The sequence below is a fragment of the Oncorhynchus gorbuscha genome, linkage group LG21, assembly GCF_021184085.1.
Source record: "Oncorhynchus gorbuscha isolate QuinsamMale2020 ecotype Even-year linkage group LG21, OgorEven_v1.0, whole genome shotgun sequence".
In the NCBI taxonomy this organism is placed as follows: domain Eukaryota; kingdom Metazoa; phylum Chordata; class Actinopteri; order Salmoniformes; family Salmonidae; genus Oncorhynchus; species Oncorhynchus gorbuscha.
This window is the reverse complement of record NC_060193.1, coordinates 25,497,637-25,523,537: the sequence shown is the minus strand read 5'-3', so window position 1 is coordinate 25,523,537 and position 25,901 is coordinate 25,497,637. Positions and strand designations below refer to the sequence as shown.

Below are 25,901 nucleotides of genomic sequence, written 5' to 3'. Positions count from 1 at the left end.
GCATACACTGACTGTACAAAACATCAGGAACACCTGCTCTTTCCATGACAGACTGACCAGGTGAAAGCTATGATCCCTTATTGATGTCCCCTGTTAAATCCACTTCAATCAGTGTAGATGAAGGGCAGGAGAGGTTAAAGAAGGATTTTTAGGCCTTGAGACAATTGAGACATGGATTGTGTGTGTGCCATTCAGAGGGTGAATTGGCAAGACAAAAGTTTTAAGTGCCTTTGAACGGGGTATGGTAGTAGGTGCCAGGCGCACCGGTTTGAGTGTGTCAAGAACTGCAACGCTGCTGGGTTTTTCACACACAACAGTTTCTCGTGTGTATCAAGAATGATCCACCCCACAAAAGACATCCAGGTAACTGTGGGAAGCATTGGAGTCAACATGGGCCAGCAGCATCCCTGTGGAATGCTTGACACCTTGTAGAGTCCATGCACTGACAAATTGAGGCTGTTCTGAGGGCAAAGGGGGTGCAACTCAATATTAGGAAGGTGTTCCTAATTTTTTGTACGCTCAGTGTATAATATTGCTGCGAATAACTCTTGGAGTATGTGGTGATCGAAGCTGTAAACTGTTTGGCAGTGGGTTGTCTTCTTCAATAAGACCTTGTTCAAAAACAGTGATGGCACTTGGGAGATCACAGAAAACTCTTGAATCACATCTTGTTCTTTAAACAGAACTTGTTTTTTCTGTATTCCTCTTCGTGCTAAATTGCCAAGGCATTGACTGACGGAGGTTTCGGGCAGGAGCACCTGATTCTTGTCCAAAGCGTGATGTACTGTAGATCTGTGCCTTTCTCCAGAACGTTCTCTCAAAACAGTGGAAACAAACCAGCACATAACTGGACTGAAACATGTTGTGAACACATTTTTCATTTCCTTTCACATACATCACAGTTTATGTTTTTTGCTAGTCATTGTCAAAGACATTCTGAACGTATTCCTCAACTCCCTCCTGTGAACATCCAAGAATCTCTATATAGCATGGATCTTCAAGGAGTGTCTTCAGAATGTCTAAAGCTCCTGGTCTGCTAGCGATGAGTAGAAATGATCTGGGTAACGATGTTTTTACTCAAACGGTCCCCAGGATTATCTTCCAGGGATATTTTCATGTTGAGGTCATTGCTGGACATTGCTGCAACACAGAAAGAAACCTTCAAGTCATCAAAACCTTACAGGCTGAAGATGATCTTCTCTGGGTGGGAGTGAATGTGTGGAATAACTGGCTTCAAGTCTAGATTGCAGTTCAGTATAACATCAGCGAGACTCACGTCCCGATGAATGAGATTTACCTGCTAGCACATTCAGAGAAAGACATTCAAAAAACGGACTGAAAAGAGTCGTCTGGACGCCCAATCCAACATGATTTTCTGAGTGCTTGGCCTGTTCTTCCCACTTCTCCATATTGATCAGGTTCAAACAGTCTCTCTATGCTGGTGTTCTGACTGTCCATGTTCCTCAGAACATTCTGCAAGGCAGCCCCGCACAAAGCTTATCTCCTGCCCTCTCTCCCACTCATTTCTGTGTTTCTGGACCATTGAGTGCTTTGTGTATCATTTCTCCAGTAGCAACGTCTCTCAAATGTGGAAGAGATATTCCTGCACTGTAGAAATTCTCCGATTTCATCTGTTCCAGGTAGACAGGGCAGAGTACAGCTCCCTCATTTGATCCTGGCTGGTTTTGGCCTTCTGGTTCTTAGGGTAGACCTTTTAATGGGTCCAATTCTGTGAGACCAGGGCATCTGCTATGAGGTCTGCCCTGTGCTTTCCTACAAACTGGACTTCACTAGTGTTGGACCCTTTGATCTGGCCTTCTAAATCATAGTCTTTATGTGAGTGGTCATGCAAGAGTATATCTAGTCATAATCAGCAACAAGTACACTGCCAACAAACAAACCTTGTGTCCATAGAGAATATTGTTTCAGCTCTTACTCTAAAAGGGCATTATATGAATTTATATTATATGAATTTTCACAATATTATTCCAAACTCATAGTGTGGAGATGTACAGCGCCTTCAGAAAGTATTCTCACCTCTTGACTCCTTCCACATTTCGTTGTGTTACAGCCTGAATTGAAAATGGATTAAATGAAGATTTTGTGTCACTGGCCTACACACAATACCCCATAATGTCAAAGTGGAATAATATTTATTTAGACATCTTTACAAATTAATAAAAAATGCAAAGCTGAAATGTCTTGAGTCAATACGTGTTCAACACCTTTGTTATGGCAAACCTAAATAAGTTCAGGAGTAAACATTTGCTTAACGAGTCATATTACAAGTTGCATGGACTCACTCTGTGTGTAATAATAACAGTGTTTAACATGATTTTTTATGACTTCCTCAACTCTGTACCTCACACATACAATTATCTGTAAGGTCCTTCAGTCGAGCAGTGAATTTCAAACACAGATTCGACAACAAAGACCATGGAGGTTTTCCAATGCCTCGCAAAGAAGAACATCTATTGGTAGATGGGTAAAAAAAAGAGCAGACATTGAATATCCCTTTGAGCATGGTGAAGTTATTAATTACACTTTGGATGGTGTATCAATACACCCAGTCTCTACGAAGATACAGGTGTCCTTCCTAACTCGGTTGCCGAAGAGGAAGGAAACCGATCTGGGATTTCACCATGAGGTCGATGGTGACTTTAAAACAGTTATAGAGTTTAATGGCTGTGATAGAAGAAAACTGAGGATGGATCAACAACATTGTAGTTACTCCACAATACTAACCTAAATTACATAGTGTAAAGAAGGAAGCCTGTAGAGACTATTTTTTTAAATGTTCAATTTTCTCTTCCACTTTACAATACATTACAGAGTATTTTACATTACAGAGTATTTTGTGTAGATCGTTGACAAAAAAAGGACAATTAATCCCACCTTGAATACATTCTGAAGGGACTGTATATAAAACACTGGACAAATCACATTTTGGACTGCAAACATGTTGTGCTGGGTGGTATGTACTCCACAGCAGATTTAAAAATGTACCTGATTCCTGGATTGGGAGGAATATTGAAGATACTATGAGAGATTCTCATGCCATGGATAAAAATATCCTTTTAACAAAAATTCTTAAGAGTGCTACACATCCGACGAGAATCGTAGGCCACCCTGCCTCCCCTAGTTGCTATAGAAACATGGTATACGTTGCCAAGGCATCGGGAAATGTGAGTGGGGCAACCAGGTTCTATCGCTTTCTCACACGCCAACACACACATGCTCCTACCCCCGCACCTTACAAGACCATCTCTTCACCTTACTCAAACCAGCGCTTCTCCTCTGTAATAACTGCATTTTCTCATACACACACACTGATCTTCAAACACTTACATATTCCTGTGTGAAGTCTATGAGGTTCTGGAGGTCGATGTCGTCACGGTACGCCCGGATGTTATTGTTGATGAAGAAGTTGAGCTGGTCCTTGATCCAGTCCTTAAAGACAAAGGCCAACACTCCAGCCGTCAGCTCCAGGAAGAAGATGATCCCCAGGAATACAGAGAACTGGAACACAGGAATAGGGGGATAAAGAGAGTCATAAAGAGAGGGGGAAAGAGAGGGATAAAAAGAGTTGGAAAGAGAGGGATAAAGAGAGGGGAAAAGAGGGATAACGAGAGGGGGAAAGAGAAGGATAAAGAGAGGGGGAAAGAGGGATAACGAGAGGGGGAAAGAGAGGGATAAAGAGAGGGTGAAAGAGGGATAACGAGAGGGGGAAAGAGAGGGATAAAGAGAGGGATAAATAGAGGGGGAAAGAGAGGGATAAAGAGAGGGATAAAGAGAGGGTGAAAGAGGGATAACGAGAGGGGGAAAGAGGGATAACGAGAGGGGGAAAGAGAGGGATAAAGAGAGGGTGAAAGAGGGATAACGAGAGGGGGAAAGAGAGGGATAAAGAGAGGGATAAATAGAGGGGGAAAGAGGGATAACGAGAGGGGGAAAGAGAGGGATAAAGAGAGGGATAAAGAGAGGGTGAAAAGGGATAAGAGGGAAAGAGGGATAAAGAGAGGGGAAAGAGGGATAAGGGGGAAAGAGAGGGATAAAGAGAGAAAGAGGGATAAAGAGAGGGAGAGGGATAAAGAGAGGGGGAAAGAGAGGGATAAAGAGAGGGTGAAAAGAGGGATAAAGAGAGGGATAAAGAGAGGGATAAAAAGAGGGATAACGAGAGGGGGAAAGAGGGATAAAGAGAGGGGGAAAGAGAGGGATAAAGAGAGGGTGAAAGAGGGATAACGAGGGGAAAGGGGGAAAGAGAGGGATAAAGAGAGGGATAAAGAGAGGGGGAAAGAGAGGGATAAAGAGAGGGTGAAAGATAGATAACGAGAGAGGGAAAGAGAGACATAAAGAGAGGGATAAAGAAAGGGATAACGAGAGGGGGAAAGAGGGATAACGAGAGGGGGAAAGAGAGGGATAAAGAGAGGGATAAAGAGAGGGGGAAAGAGGGATAACGAGAGGGGGAAAGAGAGGGATAACGAGAGGGGGAAAGGGAGGGATAAAGAGAGGATAAAGAGAGGGGGAAAGAGGGATAACGAGAGGGGGAAAGAGAGGGATAAAGAGAGGGGGAAAGAGACGGTGAAAGAGGGATAACAAGAGGGGGAAAGAGAGGGATAAAGAGAGGGGGAAAGAGGGATAACGAGAGGGGGAAAGAGAGGGATAAAGAGAGGGTGAAAGAGGGATAACGAGAGGGATAAAGAGGGATAATGAGAGGGAGAAAGAGAGGGATAAAGAGAGGTATAAAGAGAGGGTGAAAGAGGGATAACGAGAGGGGGAAAGAGGGATAACGAGAGGGGGAAAGAGAGGGATAAAGAGAGGGATAAAGAGAGGGATAAAGAGAGGGATAAAGAGAGGGGGAAAGAGGGATAACAAGAGGGGGAAAGAGAGGGATAAAGAGAGGGGGAAAGAGGGATAACAAGAGGGGGAAAGAGAGGGATAACGAGAGGGGGAAAGAGAGGGATAAAGAGAGGGTGAAAGAGGGATAACGAGAGGGGGAAAGAGAGGGATAAAGAGAGGGATAAATAGAGGGGGAAAGAGGGATAACGAGAGGGGGAAAGAGAGGGATAAAGAGAGGGATAAAGAGAGGGTGAAAGAGGGATAACGAGAGGGGAAAGAGGGATAACGAGAGGGGGAAAGAGAGGGATAAAGAGAGGGATAAAGAGAGGGGGAAAGAGAGGGATAAAGAGAGGGTGAAAGATAGATAACGAGAGAGGGAAAGAGAGACATAAAGAGAGGGATAAAGAAAGGGATAACGAGAGGGGGAAAGAGGGATAACGAGAGGGGGAAAGAGAGGGATAAAGAGAGGGATAAAGGGAGGGGGAAAGAGAGGGATAAAGAGAGGGGGAAAGAGGGATAACGAGAGGGGGAAAGAGAGGGATAAAGAGAGGGATAAATAGAGGGGGAAAGAGGGATAACGAGAGGGGGAAAGAGAGGGATAAAGAGAGGGATAAAGAGAGGGTGAAAGAGGGATAACGAGAGGGGGAAAGAGGGATAACGAGAGGGGGAAAGAGAGGGATAAAGAGAGGGATAAAGAGAGGGGGAAAGAGAGGGGGAAAGAGAGGGGGAAAGAGAGGGTGAAAGATAGATAACGAGAGAGGGAAAGAGACATAAAGAGAGGGATAAAGAAAGGGATAACGAGAGGGGGAAAGAGGGATAACGAGAGGGGGAAAGAGAGGGATAAAGAGAGGGATAAAGAGAGGGGGAAAGAGAAGGATAAAGAGAGGGTGAAAGAGAGGGATAAAGAGAGGGTGAAAGAGGGATAACGAGTGGGGGAAAGAGAGGGATAAAGAGTGGGTGAAAGAGAGGGTGAAAGAGGGATAACGAGAGGGGGAAAGAGGGATAACAAGAGGGGGAAAGAGGGATAACAAGAGGGGGAAAGAGAGGGATAAAGAGAGGGGGAAAGAGGGATAACAAGAGGGGGAAAGAGAGGGATAACGAGAGGGGGAAAGAGGGATAACAAGAGGGGGAAAGAGAGGGATAACGAGATGGATAACGAGAGGGGGAAAGAGGGATAACGTGAGGGGGAAAGAGGGATAACAAGAGGGGGAAAGAGAGGGATAAAGAGATGGATAACGAGAGGGGGAAAGAGGGATAACGAGAGGGGGAAAGAGAGGGATAAATAGAGGGGGAAAGAGGGATAACGAGAGGGGGAAAGAGAGGGATAGAGAGAGGGATAAACAGAGGGGGAAAGAGGGATAACGAGAGGGGGAAAGAGGGGAAAGAGAGGGATAAAGAGAGGGTGAAAGAGGGATAACGAGAGGTGGAAAGAGGGATAACGAGAGGGGGAAAGAGAGGGATAAAGAGAGGGATAAAGAGAGGGGGAAAGAGGGATAACGAGAGGGGGAAAGAGAGGGATAAAGAGAGGGTGAAAGAGGGATAACGAGAGGGGGAAAGAGGGATAACGAGAGGGGGAAAGAGAGGGATAAAGAGAGGGTGAAAGAGGTATAATGAGAGGGTGAAAGAGGGATAACGAGAGGGGGAAAGAGAGGGATAAAGAGAGGGTGAAAGAGGGAACGAGAGGGATAAAGGGTAACTTGCATACACAAAGCTAGGATTTAGCACTGAAGATTTGGTCCTGTGTTTCTCCTTCCATTCCTGGGGAATCAACCTCCAGGCAGTGCACATATTTGTTTTTAGCCCAGCACTAACACACCTGACAGAAGTATTCTGTAATAACTGATGTGTGAGACGGGACATGGTTTCCCAGCCCCAGAAAAAGGCTACACATCATGGACTAAACATGTGGGGACATAGCCGCGGGAAGTACAGGCGCTAAGTCTGTTGCTATAGTTCAAGAGGAAGCCAATCATCTATATAACATATACATAAATTATGTATATACACACACACATAGAAATGTGTATGTCTATGGGAGCCAACTGGAAGTGAGAGAGTTGTGGACGTACAAACTTGAGCAGTAAGGTGTTTTCCCTCAGCGCTCCGATGCAGCCGGCGAAGCCCAGGATAAACATGACCCCTCCCGTCACCAGGAAGAGCCAGACAGGGTCAAATCCCCCCAGGTCTGTGATGGACGAGATGTTGGAGAGAACACCCTGGAGAGAAACAAACAAACAAACAAACAAACAAACAAACAAACAAAAGAGAGAGAGAGAGAGAGAGAGAGAGAGAGAGAGAGAGAGAGAGAGAGAGAGAGAGAGAGAGAGAGAAAAATGTTGGTTAAAAAGGAAGCTATAAAACCACGCGAGGGAATAGAATGCATAAAAGGCCAGATGAATAGGACATGTAAGGGGTCAAGTGTTTAAAAAACTCAGAGACTTCTAATTTAGAGTTCCTCTATTCCACTACGACCCAAACTTGTGTAAGGAATTCATAAAAAGTCCTTGATCAAACAGAGGTTCTGTTTTGGCCTGGGATACCTCAGTACCAGGCACCCCTATCATTCTAAGGTTAACTCCCTATTATAATACAGTATGTCAAGCTGTCAGCCTTGGTATTTTCTCCCAGCTCCTCCCTAGTAGATTTCTTGTATTTTTTTCTATTTAACTAGGCAAGTCAGTTAAGAACAAATTCTTATTTACAATGATGGCCTACCAGGGAACAGTCAGGCACAGAACAACATATTTTTTCCTTGTCAGCTCGGGAATTTGATCCAGCAACCTTTTGGTTACTGGCCTAATGCTCTAACCACTAGGCTACCTACCACCCCAGATTCAATCATTCTAATAAAAACAACTATGTTTGTATTCCCCAAAACAACTCATGCACTTCCTCCTTACTGGTTTTGTGCTTCTTTACTGGTTAGAGTATAGACAAACTATAGACAACACAACAAGCACATAAGTAAGACAAAATGGCTCCTACAAGGCCTGTATGTCAGAGCAAGGCAAAAGGGTAGACGGTGCCCTTATGGGTGCTTCTGGTGTTGTTTCCATAATCTATTTTCACAAATTACTCCAAATACTCCCAAGTTTGAGAACTTGGGCTGTCTTATATCAAAGATAATGCTTGGAAGCCTGGTGCTGGTCAGCAAGTGGCTTTCTTCTCTTCCAGACACAAGGGGGGTAAATGACAAAGGGTGGGAAAAGACTGATTGTATATTGCACTTAAGTGAACATTTCTTTGTTAAATAAGACCTTATTTGATGTTCTTACTGGGTCCTTATGTTACCCAGTCTCCTTATGTTACTCACCTTCTCATTCCATGCCCATAGTCCGATTCCAAGGAAGGCCACACCCAGCAACTGAAAGAGACGACAGAAAGACAATATGTCACATTAATCACGTGCATCGTATACTGTCACAAATCTCAAAGACAAAAAAAAGAGGGTGAAACCTCTCCTTCCTGCACTCAAGTTCACCTTTGTTGAAATGTACTATCTTTCAATTTCACCCTTGACACTTAAAAAGGTTTCCTCCACATCATGGGTGTCAGCGATGCTCGTCAGTTACATAAACACACAACTCACATTACTTCACTTTCCACTACTAAATTGCATGTTTGGACATCTTCAATGCATATTCTAAACAGGAGTCAAGGATTTAAAAAAGCCAGAATGTACAATTATCCCAAGGAATTCCTCACTCAACTGAAAACATATGCCCAGTCAGAATATTAGCGATTTGATTTCTGGGACAATTTTGTGAAACCCTTATTCTGAAAAGCCAGGTTTGACCAATGAAATAGATTGACCATGGACGTTTGACAGAACTAACTAACTCACTTGGTGATAACATCTTCAACTGCTATCTCAGTTGAAAGGGAGAGACCGGAGGTGCATCCCTCCCTGTCTGACCGTCTGTCCGTATGTTTGTCTATTCTGTTTCTCTGCCTGCCTGTCCGTACATCCGTCTGTCTGTCTGAGAGGAAGCTGTAGGGTGGGGCCAGGCGTCTGGAATCTGTCTGAATGCAGCGGACCATTTCCAAATGACAACAACAGGAAGTGAACGAGACAGGCCCAAGCTGTCCAACCTTCCAGCTCGGATTGAACATGCCCTATCAGCCAGCGCTGTGCAACTTTGCTATATGTCACGGAATGATATGAACAAACGGCTGCATTTATACGCCAGCTACAGGGGACATTGTGGGACACTGGCAGAGTGGCCAGTGCACCCCATCTGGCTGCAGTCTGGCATAGTTTGCAAACTATTACTCTATCCTGAACAACACAGTTCTCCTGTTAGTGTACCAGGGCCACTTCATGTGGTTGTAATACAGAGCTGTTGGCTAAGGGCTGGTCTGAGATCTGAGGCCTAGGGGCAAGTATAAAGAGGGTGCCACAACAAACAGAGACGTGTGGCTAGAGCTATAAAGATGGAGCAGCTCACCCCTAAACTTCAATCAGACATCGTTCGATGATCAATGATACAAGTTCATTGTCACTCTGGAGAAGAATGACTGCAAGGTCATAACATGTAGGGTGATGGCGCAGTTTGGTCAGTGCTCTGCATATTTACTGTATGTGAGAGGAAGGGGCAGAAGGAGCCGTCCTGTGTGTTCTGATGGCTGGGATACCCAAACGGCTTGGATCAACAGGCTACACTAACATGAGAGACAAGAGCCAAGCCTCGACAGCTGGGTGATGGACATAGTCAATGCACTCATACACCCACTCTCATGCACACCCATATACACACCCATATACACACCCATATACACACCCACACACACACCCATATACACACCCACACACACACGCACGCACGCACGCACGCGCGCGCAAATCACAAATGGAGTGATACACGTGCATGTATACACACAGTAATGTGGTAGCTTGATGTTCTCATAAAAACACAGAAACCCCAGCTGTGGCTAAAACAACACGTCAGAGGGATGGATGGTCCCGGTTAAAGCAACCCTCCTCCATCTTGGTTTCTGCCTACAGTGAGGCCCTAATGGTTGTTTGGGTGGGTGTTGGCAAATGTAACGGCTCTGAGTTGTTTGAATTCTACCTAAAGACAATGAGGGTGGTTTTGGGTAGCCCAGATCTGTTTGTGCTCCTGCCAACGCTATTGCTGTCAGTCAAGCCAAACAGGACCATGAGTGACAGGGAGCTGGCATGATAGCACAAACAAACTGGCTAGGTTTTTTTGGGGGGGGCCATTCTATCAATATCCTGAAAAAAAATGCTTGTTGATTCTTAGAACAGCCTAACTACTAAGTTCCTTCCCCTTGACAACAATGCCTAAAGGCATCTGTTGTCGTGACAACAGAGAGCACTTCGACTTGTCATTCATCTCAGCAAGGCTCACGGTCACATACCATGTCTTCAGAAAGTACTCATACCCCTTGACTTATTCCACATTTTCTCATGTTACAGCCTGAATTCAAATGGGTTAGATCATTTTTGTCTCACCCATCTACACACAACACCCCATAATGACAAAGTTAAACATGTTATTGAAAATAAAATACAGAAATATCTTATTTACATAAGTATTCACACCTTTGAGTCAATACTTTGTAGAAGCATATTTGGCAGTGATTACAGCTGTGAGTCTTTCTGGGTACGTTTCTAAGAGCCTTCTACGCCTGGATTGTGCAACATTTGCCCACTATTATTTTCAAAATTCATTGCTAGACAACCATTTTCAGGTCTTGCCATAGGTTTTCAAGTAGATTTAAGTCCGAACTGTAACTCCTGAACATTCACGGTCTTCTTGGTAAGCAATTCAAGTGTAGATTTGGACTTTGGAAAGGTGAATTCATCTCTCAGTGTCTGCTGAAAAGCAGACAACAAGGTTTTCCCTTAGGATTTTGCCTGTGCTTAACTCCATTCAGTTAATTTTTTTATCCAGAAAAACTCCCCGGTCCTAAACGATTACAAGCATAAACATAACATGATGCAGCTACCACTATGCTTGAAAATATGGAAAGTGGTACTCAGTAATGTGTTGTAATGGATTTGCCCCAAACATTTTGTATTCAGGACAAAAAGTGAATGGCTTTGCCACATTTCTTTTGCAGTATTACTTTAGTGCCTTGTTGCAAACAGAATGTATGTTTTGGAATGTTTGCATTCTGTACAGACTTTATTCTTTGCCCTCGGTCAATTAGGTTAGCATTGCGCACTAACTTCAATGTTGTTGATCCAGCCACAGTTTTTCCCTTAGCACAGCCATTCAACTCTGTAACTATTTTAAAGTCCCCATTGGTCACATGGTGAAATCCTTGAGCGGATTCCTTCCTCTCCAGCACTTTTATTGGCTACCGGTTCAGCGACAATGGAGTCAAATGCGAGAAAGTAAGCTGTTTCACCATACAGGGATATTGTCATACAGTGTGTGAACCAGAATAGGGATGAGAATAATAGTGTCAGGCTAAACCTCAGGTTGGTAGATGCTGTGTCAGAGGCAATTTATGGCCGACACACACTTTTGGGTCATGTAGCCTAGATATGGTTGGTTCCCTGTGCGCTTTGAAGCACAATCTGCATATTTAGGGAAAGGAGAAAATGTGTCTGGTCCTCTGGGGCCCGTTTCGAATGTGTCCTCGACGAAGGAAGAGCCATGATGAATAAAGTCAGCCTAAATAAAATAACCCTTGGGAGTAGGGTTGAACTGCATACATGTCAGGTTAGGGTTGGTTTTCTGCAAATCGTTGAATAGATCGATTATTGGTTACTTAGTACACAAACCTATTAGCCATTTGTTGACGAACGGTATCACTATAATAAATGATCCCTTCGGCCATTGAAAGCAAGACGGCTGAAACGTTTGTAGGAAAATACAAACTGTACCTATGCCACTTCTTTAATTCCCCGAGATTACACTGAATATCAAAATGGCTGGCAAGACCTGGTAGCTTTCCAAAAAAACAATTAAACATTCAAATGTAGGTAACTCGACCCCAAAGTAGGTCACTATGCAGGAACTAGGGTGCCATTTGGGATGCAGAATACATTAGGTAACATACACAGATTCACACTGCTCAGTTGGACTGAGTGTATCACTTCAGAGATGATTCACAACGAGACTAATCCATATACTTAAACAAATCGAATTGTATTCGTCACATGCGCCAAATACAACAAGTGTAGAATTTACAGGGAAATTCTTACTTAGGAGCCCATTCCCAAAGATGCAGTTTACAAGTATGAATATTAACAAATAGATCAAAAGAAAATAGTCATACAAAAAAATAACAATAACGAGGCTATATACAAGGAGTACCACTGGTACTGAGTCAGTGTACTGGGGTATGAGGTAGTTGGAGTGACTGACTGAGGTTATATGTACATGTAGGTTTGGTTAGGTGATTGATTGAAGTACATGTAGGTAGGCGGGTGAAAACAGAAAGTCTGGGTAGCTGTTTAATGAACTGTTTCAGCAGTCATGGCTTTGGGGTAGAAGTTGTTCAGGAGCCTTTTAGTCCCAGACTGCTCCCGCTTGCCGTGCGGTAACAGACTGACTTGGGTGGCCGGAGCCTTGGACAAGGAGCTCGGCCCCAGTGACGCGCTGGGCCGTACGCACTACCCTCTGTAGCGCCGTGCGGTTGGATGCCCGAGCAGTTTCCGTACCAGGCGGTGATGCAGCCAGTCAAGATGCTCTCGATGGTGCAGCTGTAGAACTTTTTGAGGATACGAGGGCCCATGACAAATCTTTCAAATCAACACAGTCAGATACGGGAGAAGAGCTGACTAAAAATGTAATATCTCCATGGGCCAGAGGACAATCTGAACTCTAAACTCACAACTGTAGTGATAGGGTAAAGAGAGTCGGGGGATTCTTATTGTGTAATAAAGCTGTAGTCATAATTCACACTCACTCCTCTTTGGCACATTTGACGTGACGTGACAATGACAAATCACAACGCAAACCCTTTGGTTTCCATGGTCCTTGTTTTGTAAAGACTCCAGTTGTGTAACATGTGATCTCGAACTTCACCAGACACTGTGAGGTACTCCAGACGATGGTCCCAGATGGACCCCCAGAGAGAAAACTATTACAAAAATACCACAAGCAATGTTTCTCCTGGCTGCCATTCTGTTGCTGTAGCTGTGTCCAAAGCCTTTATTTATCCACCCGACTTTAATTCATTACAGCCCGATGAGAACTCGCTGTAATGTTGATACAATGTTGATACAATGTTGATACAAATGTGCGAAAACCTGCAAATATTACATTCCAATGTCAGATAAAATGACAATTCTTTGGGTTATTAATGATCGTTTTAAAATGTGGTTGATAGTGATTTCAGGGAGTCAGGCCTATTGTTGGCCAGGGCATGGATGTGTGGCTTCAATGACATACAGAAAGCTTGGATTTAATAGAATACGCAGTGACAGAAAGTTTAACGCTGATACTGCACTCATGATCCCATTGGAAATTCGGCAATAAATTATTGACGCAACCTCTCTTCAGTGGCACCAGCTCCATTTATAAATCTGATATCATGAGCACTTCTGTATTACACAACGCAATACCCTCCAAAGACATTTAGGATAGAGTTGTGTAGTTTATCAAAGCCCTCTCACATGGATCTTGGATATATATATATATATTGTCACATGTTGACGACAACGGGCATGCCAGCGACATGGCTAGAACCATTGCAGGTATAGGTTCTCTATCATGGCAGGTGAAATCAGGCTCTTGCAGCCGCATCACTTAAGACCAGAATAATGCTCAAACCATTAGCAGACCACTGGCTCTCACGACCATGGACATGGTCAATGGCACTGAAAGCAGACAATGCCGAATGGGACGGACTTTAGGAGGAAGGTCAGAGGGAGGGGTTGAGGGGAACAAAGGCGATGGAGGGCGTTGAATGGGATTACATTATCATTGAATTAACCAGGCGACCATTTCTGCCAAACTCCTGCGAGCCAGCATAAGACCTTAGAGAGTCACATGACCTGTACGTAATCCTAATGGGAAAAGCTCTCCTTGGTCAGCTATTCCCAGTCCAAAAACCATACAGAGGCAACAGAAGAAGAAAAGCATCATGGGAAGACTTTGCCTTTTTTTGAATCTTCAAGGAAAGACATTGAAGAGCCAAATGTGTTTTTCAGAGATAGGCTTACTATATAAAAATGTCCTTGTTATGGTCTTTGTCCCTCTGGACATGACCCTTAAACTCTGGCTCATGCGTTTCTCTAACAGGGCAGTTGAAACTAAAGGGGAATAAGAAACACAGACGTGAGTCCAAAACATGTTTCCCCAACAATAGTGAGGTTTTATTTAGTAAATTAACCTATTTTTCCAGCTACTTGGTACCATATAATGAGCTCTCCCTGTCTGAGATGAAGTCACTGACATAATGATGGGATCTTTAGAAGCTATCCTCCTTTTTCAGTGTTGTCAGTCCTACAATCAATGGTATACTGTAGGTTCGCAGGAGATCTGAGACAATTCACTAATAGGCCTAGTCACAATTAGATTAGGTGTGGAGGCTAAGTGTTAGGTAAACAATAAGCTGTCTTGGAATGGACATTCATTTAGGCCAGGCCTACTTTTCACAAGGAAAAACTGAGTGGGAATTGAGTAGACATAACCCACTACGCATGGATCGAGGCCAACGTCTTTTCCAAGTCTTTTTTTTGGACCTGTCCGGACCAACCTTTTTTTTTTACTCTTCTTTGGTGCGATCTGGACCGGCCTTGATTTCAACGCCCATGGACATAGATTTGTTGCGAAAAGATTGTGCTGTGCTCTACTGTACTGTGCGTTGCTGTCCAAACTTGTGAAACATACAGTTGAAGTCGGAAGTTTACATACACTTAGGTTGGAGTCATTAAAAATTGTTTTCCAACCACTCCACACATTTCTTGTTAACAAACTATAGTTTTGGCAAGTTGGTTAGGACATCTGCTTTGTGCTTTACACAAGTAATTTTTCCAACAATTGTTTACCGACAGATTATTTAACTTATAATTCACTGTGTCACTATTCCAGTTGGTCAGAAGTTGACATACACTTTGTTGACTGTGCCTTTAAACAGCTTGGAAAATCCCCAAAAATGATGTCATGGCTTTAGAAGCTTCTGTTAGGCTAATTGACATCATTTGAGTCAATTGGAAGTTTACCTGTGGATGTATTTCAAGACCTACCATCAAACTCACTGCCTTTGCTTGACATCATGGGAAAATCAACAGAAATCAACCAAGACCTCAGAAAAAAAATGTAGACCTCCACAAGTCTGGTTCATCCTTGGGAGCAATTTCCAAACGCCTGAAGGTACCACATTCATCTGTTCAAACAATAGTATGCAAGTATAAACACCATGGAACCATGCAGCGTCACACCGCTCAGGAAGGAGACGTGTCCTTTCTCCTAGAGATGAACGTACTTTGGTGCAAAAAGCACAAATCAATCCCAGAACAACAGCAAAGGACCTTGTGAAGATGGTGGAGGAAACAGGTACAAAAGTATCTATACCCACAGTAAAACGAGTCCTATATCGACATAACCTGAAAGGCCGCTAAGCAAGGAAGAAGCCACTGCTCCAAAACTGCCATAAAACTGCCAAGTAGATGTCCTAACCGACTTGCCAAAACTATAGTTTGTTAACAAGAAATGTGGTTGAAAAACAAGTTTTAATGACTCCAACTTAAGTGTATGTAAATTTCTGACTTCAACTGTATATTGAAGCAACATTTCAAGACATCAGTCAGGAAGTTAAAGCTTGGTCCCAAGTGAGTCTTCCAAATGGACAATAAACCCCAAGCGTACTTCCAAAGTTGTGGCAAAATGTCTTAAGGACAACAAAGTCAATTTATTGGAGTGGCCATCACGATGCCCTGACGTCAATCCTATAGAACATTTGTGGGCAGAACTGAAAAAGCGTGTGCAAGCAAGGAGGCATACAAACCTGACTCAGTTACATTTTTTACTAGTATTAAATGTCAGGAATTGTGAAAAACTTAGTTTAAATGTATTTGGCTAAGGTGTATGTAAACTTCCGACTTCAACTGTAGCTTTCTATGATTGGTTCAGATGTTGTCTGGTCCGGACTCGACCAAATCTGAACCAATCATTTGGTGGGTCCGGATCAGACCAAATCTGAACCAATCATAGACACCTGTGTTTCACACGTTTGGACAGCAAAGCACAGTACAGTAGAGTACAGTGCAGTAAAGAAAAGTAGAGTGTAGTACAATACAGCAGAGCACAGTAGAGTACAGTATAATGTACTGTATTGTACCCTACTTTACTCTGATGTACTCTACTGTACTGTTCCCTACTAAATTAAACTATACAATACTCTACGGAATACAAATCTTCTGTACTGTATCGTATTGTACCGTACTGTACTCTACTGTGCTCTACTGTAGCGAGCTGTGCCATACTCTATTGTGCTGTTCAAACTAATGAAATATAGACTAGACGTCTATGATTCAATTAGGGTAGATAAACAACAACAGGTCAATTACTGAGACTGTTATTGTAGTTGAAGTGGACTGTTGGTTTATTTCGTAGGACTACTTTGAACATTATCACTGACAATGTTAAGCTATTGTAAAAGTTAACATAAGTGCATGTGACATATGGCAGCAATAATAAATATTCTATATTGCAATCTTTCCTATATTATATGGATTACTTGAGCATGTACAGTATGTGCATTTGAAATTTGGCCATAGAATCAACGACAAAAAAAGACGTATAAATGACATATTTTCCACTTTCATTCAGTACCTAAAAACGCCTGTAATATATTTATTTTCAATCTCCAGAAAAGATGCCACTTCAACGTTCGGATTTTAGACGTTTTTTCAACATAATTGTGTTTACTGGGAATGTAGTCCCGATGATGATAATAAATAGTGCATATTCATGTTTATGCAACCATTCGCATGTGAGGAAAAAACTTTTCACAATGATGTTCGTTGGTCCCGACAAACGAGGACAGAAAGCGGATTACCGGGAACGGTGGAGACTGAAAATTAAAAGGTGCTCTGAGTAGCAGTCTATGTGAAGGCTATTGTGCATATTCACAAACCAAAATAAGCAAGTTCAAAAATAGCTTGCAATGCATGGCAACACATCCAAAGTGGTTTGCTGCTATACACACATCGAACGATCACATGTTCACAGCTTGTGAAGCATCTTTGGTCGTAAAAATCCTTATAGGAATATTATACACAATAATTAGGCTATTATAATACCACTTAAGCCATTTCCTCTAGCTGGGCCTACAGTTGAATTTTACAACATCAGATTGCAGATTCAAAATTGCCCAAGTGAACGACAATAAGACTGGAAAATAGCAAGAAGAAAAACACACTTACCCAAAATATTATGTTAAATCCAAAAATAAAATATTTGATGCAGCAACTGACTTCATGGCCTTTAAAATGTTTTCCTGACATGCTTGAATGTCATACAGTTGGGTTTCATAGACTGATAAATATACCGGATCATAGGCTCGCAGGCGGCAGGTTCAGCTCCTCGGCGATCCAATTCTTGGAACTTGCTGTCTGCTCGGTTCACCCAAATAAAATAAACATACTGTAGCCTATCCCTCGACACAGATGTCACGCTGATAATGAAAGTAGAATAATGCACAATTCTAACACTGTAAATAGCAAACAAACGTCAACCTATCCACTCTGCGTTTACAACTAACGGGACCTCTCGGTTGTCACCGATCAAATCGGATAATCGTTCCCCCACAGTTATGGCTGCGTTTTTAAAGAACTACAGCTACAACCAATCAGATGTTTGACTGTTAAGTAGTGGGTTGTTCTTCCTCTTCCTGCTCTTCCTGCCCAATTTTAGCTCGAACCCCTAGTTACCCTAGTGGTTAATAGTGTTTGGCGGTTAATAGTGTTTGGCCAATAACCGAAAGGTTGCTGGTTCGAATCCCTAAACCAGCAATGTGAAGAAAGAAGACATTCTGCCCTTAAGCAAGACATTGACCCCTAGGCTGCGATATTTTTTAATGCCTGGTTTAGACTTGACATTTGATAGCTGGAATTTTGTCCACATAAATCTGTGGTTCACTGGCCCTATGGGAGGAAAGGCTAAATTCCGAATCAAACCCAACCCGCGCCGAGCCCCGAACCCTACAAGCACCATTGTAGATCTGAAAGGATCAGATAGGTACAATATGTAAATTAGCCTATAATATAATATACATTTGTAAAAAAAACTGTTTTGCTGCACTTCCAAACGACAAGTCTTATTACAAAATGCCCGTTTGTGTAATGTATTCGATTGATTCTTTGTTCTAATGCTTGTATTGGTTGGACTAAAAGCTCTTGAGTTGTAGCACATGTAGTAAACAGGAGGACATTTTTCAAGTGTATTTTTTATTCACCCACCACACCAGAACATACCAACCCTCGTTCATAGATTTCTCAAAACATAAAATGACCCTAATCCTTTTCTCCCAGGTCTACTAGCCGGTCTTCTAGCAGGCATCCTATTTCAGATTCAATAAGCAATTTCGCCCTCCAGTGGCTAGGATAGGTAAATACTGTATGTGGGAGCTGGTTTCAAGGCTTAGCCTGTGGCTGGCATGTGCAGCTCTCTGCCCTTGCGTCTCTAAACTCCTGGATTATGACGTCATCCGTTTCACTCCTATACATCACGGTGAGAGATGACAGCTCAAGTGGAACACAGTTGGAGCTGAAATTGAAGGAAACGAAATATTACAACTACAGTAACGTAGTTGTAGGGTCGCAAAATTCCTGCAACAGAAATCCTGGTTGGAAGACTCCCAGAATCAGGAGAGAATTAGGCAGGAAATCAGGGATCCTCCATCCGGGATTTTCTAGAAAACCTGGGAATTTTGGTAAAATTACCAGAATTTTGCAACCCTAATTACAACAATCCTGCAGAATAATATTGTCCTAGTGGATATGAAACTATACAAAGTGAATGTCTATTCTGATTGATAAAGGCCAAACGCAGTAATTACGCCAACAGTGAAACAGAAGAATTGCTTTAAAGTTTTTTTGCTAGCCAGCCAATTATGTTGTAAATTACTTCACAATAAGATGATAGATACATCAGTGCATAAGTGATAATGCACCGATGTATCATCTTATTGTCAAGTAATTTTTATGCACATCAACCATGACCACTGATTTGACCTTATCAACTATATGGGTCATGCAAAAGGCAAAGTGCAATATCTACAATTTAAATGTGTTTATTCAACTCTGTTGTTTTTTCTGTTTGATGGAAACAGCTTGAGAGTTCCAACTACATTCCAACTATACTTAATGGTGTTATGTAGTTGTGTTTCCATGTATTGAATGTTGTTGTAGTAACCCACAAGCATTTTTTTTTTGCCATGAGGTAAGGACTATTTCATCACGCAGAACATTTATATTAAAAAATACATATATCTACAATCTAAATGTGTTTATCCAATTTTCTTGTTGTCTTTCTGTTTGACTTGGTATGGTCATTTATTTCATTTATGGGTCATAGGTCATGGTTGATATGCATAAAAATGACTTCCTAATAAGATGATACATCAGTGCATTATCACTTATCTACCTACGACATATTGTATTTGTCTGGACAGCAAATAACTTTAAAGCCATTTTTTTTCTTCAGTTTCACTGTTTACCTATTTACTGCTCTTTGTCTTCGCATGGCAGAGCGGGTAACTGCAGTCACAACATGGTGAAACAAAGTACAAGTGCAGTAACTTCAGTTACTGCTGTTTTCCTTGGGTTTTCCTTAGATTTCGTAGGTACTGCAAATTTCATGCTCCATTTTCTTTGAAACTGAACATAATTGAACCAGGACACTGTCACAAGATAAAACAGATACTACAAAGCCTCATTTCAGTCTTAACAACATTTTGACAAAGTGTAGTTACTGCGTTTTGCCTTTGTATGGCAGTATTGTCTACAAATAGCTACACAAAGGCTACTACAGTATCTGTGGTGAATACTGGATATCGAGTTCTCAACACATACCTATTCACTGATCTCTCCTCAGGTGATGTTTTCCTTGGTCTAAATCCTTCTATGGACACTTCTGAATTCCCAATGTGGCAGGTACCTCTGAAATGGGATAACGCTCGGATTATAAACACATCCAAGGTTATGTATTGGATGATCACTTCACGACCCAGTCAGCGGGCAAAACTGACTGCAATGACATCATCACTTGGGTAGTTAAGTCATCATTTACAGTGAGCTCCAAAAGTATTGTGACAGTGACACATTTTGTTATTATTTTGGCTCCAGTACTTTGGATTTAAAATTATGCAATGACTATGAGGTTAAAGTGCAGACTGTCCAATTTAATTTGAGGGTATTTCCATCCATATTGGTTGAACCGTTTAGAAACTACAGTACTTTTTGTACATAGTCCCCCCATTTTAGGGGACCAAAAGTATTGGGGCAAATTCACGTACGTGTATTAAAGTAGTACAAAGTTAAGTATGATATTTGTGCTTCTGTCATTTTCTCACTCATCATTATTCACGATTTATTCAGAATTATCTGTAATCATGGTAGCATCCACATGAATGTGTTAAGAAGCATATTCTGTTTTTATTTACAAAAAAAGGGACTCCAAAATGACACAATACATTATTTACCATTCATTTCTATTGGGCACAAAATAATCTGAAACACAACCAGAACAAACAGCAATGAATGCAACAAATTTGTAGAGTCACAGGCTAGAGTCACAGGTAGTCACTGTGTACCAGGAATAGGGAACCAAATATTTAACCTTTTATTACTTTAATAAACATATAAGTGAATTTGTCCCTATACTTTTGGAGCTCAATGTATGTTTGTGTGACGTTCCCACCTGCAGAAGGTAGCATTGAACCCTGACGGCTGTAGGATCCAGTTTGCCAGATCGCCCTGGTTGAAGTCAACATAGCGGTGATAGAGCCGACACTGTGGGTCAGAGCTGGCATCAAAGCGGCGGCGCTTGTAGCCATTTCGTTTGGCCAGGAAGAGGCTCCTCCTCTCGTGGCTCCTCGTCCTCGTGCGGCAGTGCTGGCGCTGTCTCCGCTCAGGCCGGAACCCATTGGTGGCAGCCGTCGTCTGGGGGCGAAGCGGCCTAGCCCGGTACACCACCAGCAGGGGCTCGCTGAGGGAGCCACCTCCCAGGCAGTAGAGGCTCTGGGTCAGGGCCTCATGAAGCACCAGGCTCCCACTCTCGTCCGTGTAGCGCAGCTGGAAGCCCACCACGTCCAGAGGCATGGAGGAGAACATGAAGGGGGACACGTCGAACACGTCATAGCCAGACGGGGGTAGCTGATCCAGGGTCAGGATCCTCTCCTCGAGGGGAGGGCTCACGCTCAGGCCACTCGCACCCCGGGTCAGGCTGTGCAGGGACACTGTGACACTGAGGGGGTCGGGGTGGAGGGTCTTGCGGAGCAGGACGAGCTCAGCCACGGCCATAGAAGGCTTCAGGTGGGAGACGTTGAACCAGATCCATCCTGCGGGGGCATGCGGTGGGCCTGCTTGGTCCATGGAACATAAAGAGAGACCATGTTAATCAATCTAGTTGATTGCATCCAAAGTTGGCTCACAGCACAGAACACACAAAATACAGGCATCAATTAATAACATCACATACACAACCTGGAACAACTATGGTATAATAAAGCTGATATTAGCTAACTGCAAGCTAGAATTGTTTTCAGGACTAACAGGAATTTCACTAGCTAATAAGACATTAAACATATTGTTCATATTCCATATGAGGACCAATCAATGTCAGGAAAATATCTTATTTACGGTATAACGGTTTCAAGTTAGGCTCCTACCCAGAACACTCCGGAAACTCTGCACCAGTGTTCCATCAGAGCTTCCCAAGTCTCGGGCCTCTTGTGTGTCCAGAAGCTGATAGACCTGTCTCATGTAGGGGTGCGGTTTGGCCACATGGGGTGCAGACAGCTTATTGATGTGCAGCATCTCCAGAATGGCTTTGCCCAGCTCCTCATTCTCCTCGATGGCACCTTCCAGGTCATCTGTGAGCAATAGGCCCCAGGCACAATTCAACAGGAGAAGGAACAGCATTTTCATGTAAGCACCTCAAACAGGCAGCTCAACAATCAAACCTTGGATTCAGCGGTAGACTAATCCACCTAAAAGGCTCATTTGAACCTTCGATAAGAAACAAATCCAACTTCACAAACAGACTTTGGGGAACAGAGCCGGTGTCTTATCGTCCTCTTGTCTGATCAAAGAATGGTGCGAAACGGTCAAGCCTCAATCTCACGCCCCAGAAGGACAGAAAGGACCGAAAGGCGGGTCCACTCACTAATTGGGTCGTTAGAACTCCAGGAACCGTCAGAACTTTGCGAAAGCAATTAGGGATCACACAGAGAACCTCTGGAATGTCACACTCCATTTGACAAGCATCATTATGGTGACTGTGTCTGCAATGGGGGCTGAGTACAACATTGTTCCCCCGTTTGGTTTTGGAATTTAAAAAGCACTGCGATTTTCAGTTGCTGCTGCTAAAAGTATGATCAAATATTGGATACCGTGTCATTTTATTCTAGAGACCGAATATTTTTTTGCAGCACAATGGGTTGCATAAATTGTCAGATATCCGAACCAGAATATAGTTTTAGTCCACCCTAAAAACTGTGGGAACGTTCCACATAAAAGACAAGGCATTATTGTAAGGGTCAACAAGCACTTTATATGCGATGCCTCAATTGATGTTTTACATGTTTCGACTTTTCCCTCGCTCCACAAAAGATAACAACCGTGAGAACAAAACCTGTTTGAAGAAGATGCATGTTTTTTTTTAAATTAAACATTAGAAAATACTTTACAGTTGGACAGGCAGTCAAGGCCCTCGTTTGTGCCCTTAAGGAGTCTAACAAAATCACATTTTTAGGAACAGAATACCCAATCAGTCAGTTCATAAGTAACACAATACTCTCATGACTTATTTTACCTTACGTTTGTCATTAAATAAAAGTGTCAATAGAGGGGGCTAATTCACTGGACTCAGCCTGAAAGAAGCAGATCATCAAGGGTCCCTGAACCTTCATTTAATTCAGAGATGCAGCTGTGCTCCATAGCTGTAGGGATGCTCTAAACGTACAGACAGACAAACATGATTCCACCCTTACGACTACCATAAAAATGTTTATCTAAACACCCCAAATCTGTGGTAGAAACAGATGATTATTATTATTATTTTTTTGGGGGCAACTACAACTTCCTAAAGAAGTGAATAAAAAGCTTTAGTACCAGCTTGCTAACAAATCACTAATCTGTTTTATATTAACTGGCTGATGAAGGATTAATTTGGTGCCTCAGTGCTCTGGAGGAGGGTGTTGCCAGGCAGGGCGGAAAGGCTATCGGTTACTACCCTGTGTGTGTATGTGCATGCACGTGTGAGTGAGTGCGTGCGTGTGCACTCATCTATGTATATATGTCAGCATCAGGAGTTAAAGCTGGTTCCACTTATGTACATCTTACACAAACTGTACGCCCTAAAGGGACTGAGAGAGTAACAAACAGTTTCTCAGGGACTGAGCTAGCTAAATAACTGTTTTGGCGCATACCCCCTTTTAGATTTGTCTTCTATTTTATTCAGTTCTAAACTTTCGGATACACGTAACAGATTATCTGTTACAGTTTCTCGGAAGAATTTTAGAAAAGTTAGAGCTCATGTTATATGGAATAATAAATTCTTAGAAAAAAAGGTTTCAAAAGGGTACTTCGGCTGTCCACACAGGAGAACCATTTTTGGTTCTTTCCCTTTGTGGAAAGGGTTCTACATGGAACCCAAAATAGTTCTACCTGGAACCAAAAAAGGGTTCTTCAAAGAGTTATCCTATGGGGACAGCCGAAGAACCCTTTTGGGTTCTAGATAGCACTTTTCTTTTTATATAAGAGTATATACAGTGGGGCAAAAAAGTATTTAGTCAGCCACCAATTGTGCAAGTTCTCCCACTTAAAAAGATGAGAGAGGCCTGTAATTTTCATCATAGGTACACTTCAACTATGACAGACAAAATGAGAAGAAAAAATCCAGAAAATCACATTGTAGGATTTTTAATGAATTTATTTGCAAATTATGGTGGAAAATAAGTATTTGGTCACCTACAAACAAGCAAGATTTCTGGCTCTCACAGACCTGTAACGTCTTCTTTAAGAGGCTCCTCTGTCCTCCACTCGTTACCTGTATTAATGGCACCTGTTTGAACTTGTTTTCAGTATTATAGACACCTGTCCGCAACCTCAAACAGTCACACTTCAAACTCCACTATGGCCAAGACCAAAGAGCTGTCAAAGGACACCAGAAACAAAATTGTAGACCTGCACCAGGCTGGGAAGACTGAATCTGCAATAGGTAAGCAGCTTGGTTTGAAGAAATAAACTGTGGGAGCAATGTGGGTAACTGTGGGGCGGCAGGGTAGCCTAGTGGTTAGAGCGTTGGACTAGTAACCGAAAGGCTGCAAGTTTGAATCCCCGAGCTGACAAGGTACAAATCTGTCGTTCTGCCCATGAACAGGCAGTTAACCCACTGTTCCTAGGCTGTCATTGAAAATAAGAATTTGTTCTTAACTGACTTGCCTAGTAAGATAAAATTAAAATTAGGAAATGGAAGACATACAAGACCACTGATAATCTCCCTTGATCTGGGGCTCCACGCAAGATCTCACCCTGTGGGGTCAGAATTATCACAAGAACGGTGAGCAAAAATCCCAGAACCATACGGGGGGACCTAGTGAATGATCTGCTGGGACCAAAGTAACAAAGCCTACCAGGGACTCAAATCCTGCAGTGCCAGATGTGTCCCCCTGCTTAAGCCAGTACATGTCCAGAACGTCTGAAGTTTGCTAGAGAGCATTTGGATGATCCAGAAGAAGATTGGGAGAATGTCATATGGTCAGATGAAACCAAAATCTAACTTTTTGGTAAAAACTCAACTCGTCATGTTTGGAGGACAAAGAATGCTGAGTTGCATCCAAAGAACACCATACCTACTGTGAAGCATGGGGGTGGAAACATCATGCTTTGGGGCTGTTTTTCTGCAAAGGGACTAGGACGACTGATCCGTGTAAAGGAAAGAATAAATGGGGCCATGTATCGTGAGATTTTGAGTGAAAACCTCCTTCCATCAGCAAGGGCATTGAAGATGAAACGTGGCTGGGTCTTTCAGCATGACAATGATCCCAAACACACCGCCCGGGCAAAGAAGGAGTGGCTTCGTAAGAAGCATTTCAAGGTCCTGGAGTGGCCTTGCCAGTCTCCAGATCTCAACCCCATAGAAAATCTTTGGAGGGAGTTGAAAGTCTGTGTTGCCCAGCAACAACCCCAAAATATCACTGCTCTAGAGGAGATCTGCATGGAGGAATGGGCCAAAATACCAGCAACAGTGTGTGAAAACCTTGTGAAGCCTTACAGAAAACGTTTGACCTCTGTCATTGCCAACAAAGGGTATATAACAAAGTATTGAGATAAACTTTTGTTATTGGCCAAATACTTATTTTCCACCATAATTTGCAAATAAATTCATTAAAAATCCTACAATGTGATTTTCTGGATTTTTATTTCTCATTTTGTCTGTCATAGTTGAAGTGTACCTGTGATGCAAATTACAGGCCTCTCTCATATTTTTAAGTGGGAGAACTTGCACAATTGGTGGCTAACTAAATACTTTTTTGCCCCACTGTAAGAGTCAGGGTTAGACATAGAAAAAGTGTGACTGGGCCTCCAGAGTGGCGCAGCTGTGCCAGCTGTCATCAAGGCAAAGGGTGGCTACTTTGAAGAATCTCAAATATAAAATATATTTGATTTGTTAAACACTTCTTTGGTTTCTACATGATTTCATAGTTTTGATGTGTTCACTATGATTTTACAATGTAGAAAATAGTCAAAATAAAGAAAAACCCTTGAATGAGTAGGTGTGTCCAAACTTTTGACTGGTACTGTATAGTTTTGATTTACATTTGGTTGAGTTGTCAACTAATGTGAATTCAATGTGACATCAACCAAAGATGTCACCATGTCATCACTTACAAAGAAATATTGCAGTTTTGAA

General features: G+C 42.6%; 2 protein-coding genes across 4 annotated transcripts in view; both read right to left on the bottom strand.

Moving 5' to 3' along the window:
• The window catches only part of tspan5a (tetraspanin 5a), a 28,918-nt gene extending 11,343 nt beyond the window's left edge, over positions 1 to 17,575 (bottom strand). For both annotated transcript variants that reach the window (XM_046319112.1, XM_046319113.1), the window contains exons 1-4: positions 17,189 to 17,575; positions 8,150 to 8,200; positions 6,906 to 7,052; positions 3,349 to 3,519 (exon numbers count right to left, since the gene is read on the bottom strand). In XM_046319112.1, coding sequence (XP_046175068.1) covers positions 3,349 to 3,519; positions 6,906 to 7,052; positions 8,150 to 8,200; positions 17,189 to 17,269 — 450 coding nt within the window. In that variant the 5' untranslated portion in view covers positions 17,270 to 17,575. The remainder of the gene's footprint in view (positions 1 to 3,348; positions 3,520 to 6,905; positions 7,053 to 8,149; positions 8,201 to 17,188) is intronic.
• A 643-nt stretch (positions 17,576 to 18,218) lies between these two features.
• LOC124007668 (bone morphogenetic protein 4) lies at positions 18,219 to 22,060 on the bottom strand. Of its 2 annotated transcripts, none has more exons than XM_046318344.1 (4): positions 21,655 to 22,060; positions 20,685 to 21,348; positions 19,838 to 19,924; positions 18,219 to 18,530 (listed from the first exon to the last, which is right to left on the bottom strand). In XM_046318344.1, the coding sequence occupies exons 1-4, from the start codon at positions 21,911 to 21,913 to the stop codon at positions 18,398 to 18,400; spliced, it is 1,143 nt and encodes a 380-aa protein (XP_046174300.1). In that variant the 5' UTR covers positions 21,914 to 22,060; the 3' UTR covers positions 18,219 to 18,397. The 2 variants fall into 2 exon arrangements, with proteins under 2 accessions (XP_046174300.1, XP_046174301.1); XM_046318345.1 differs by having other exon boundaries at positions 18,220 to 18,530; positions 20,685 to 21,345.
• Between the last annotated feature and the right edge of the window lie 3,841 nt (positions 22,061 to 25,901).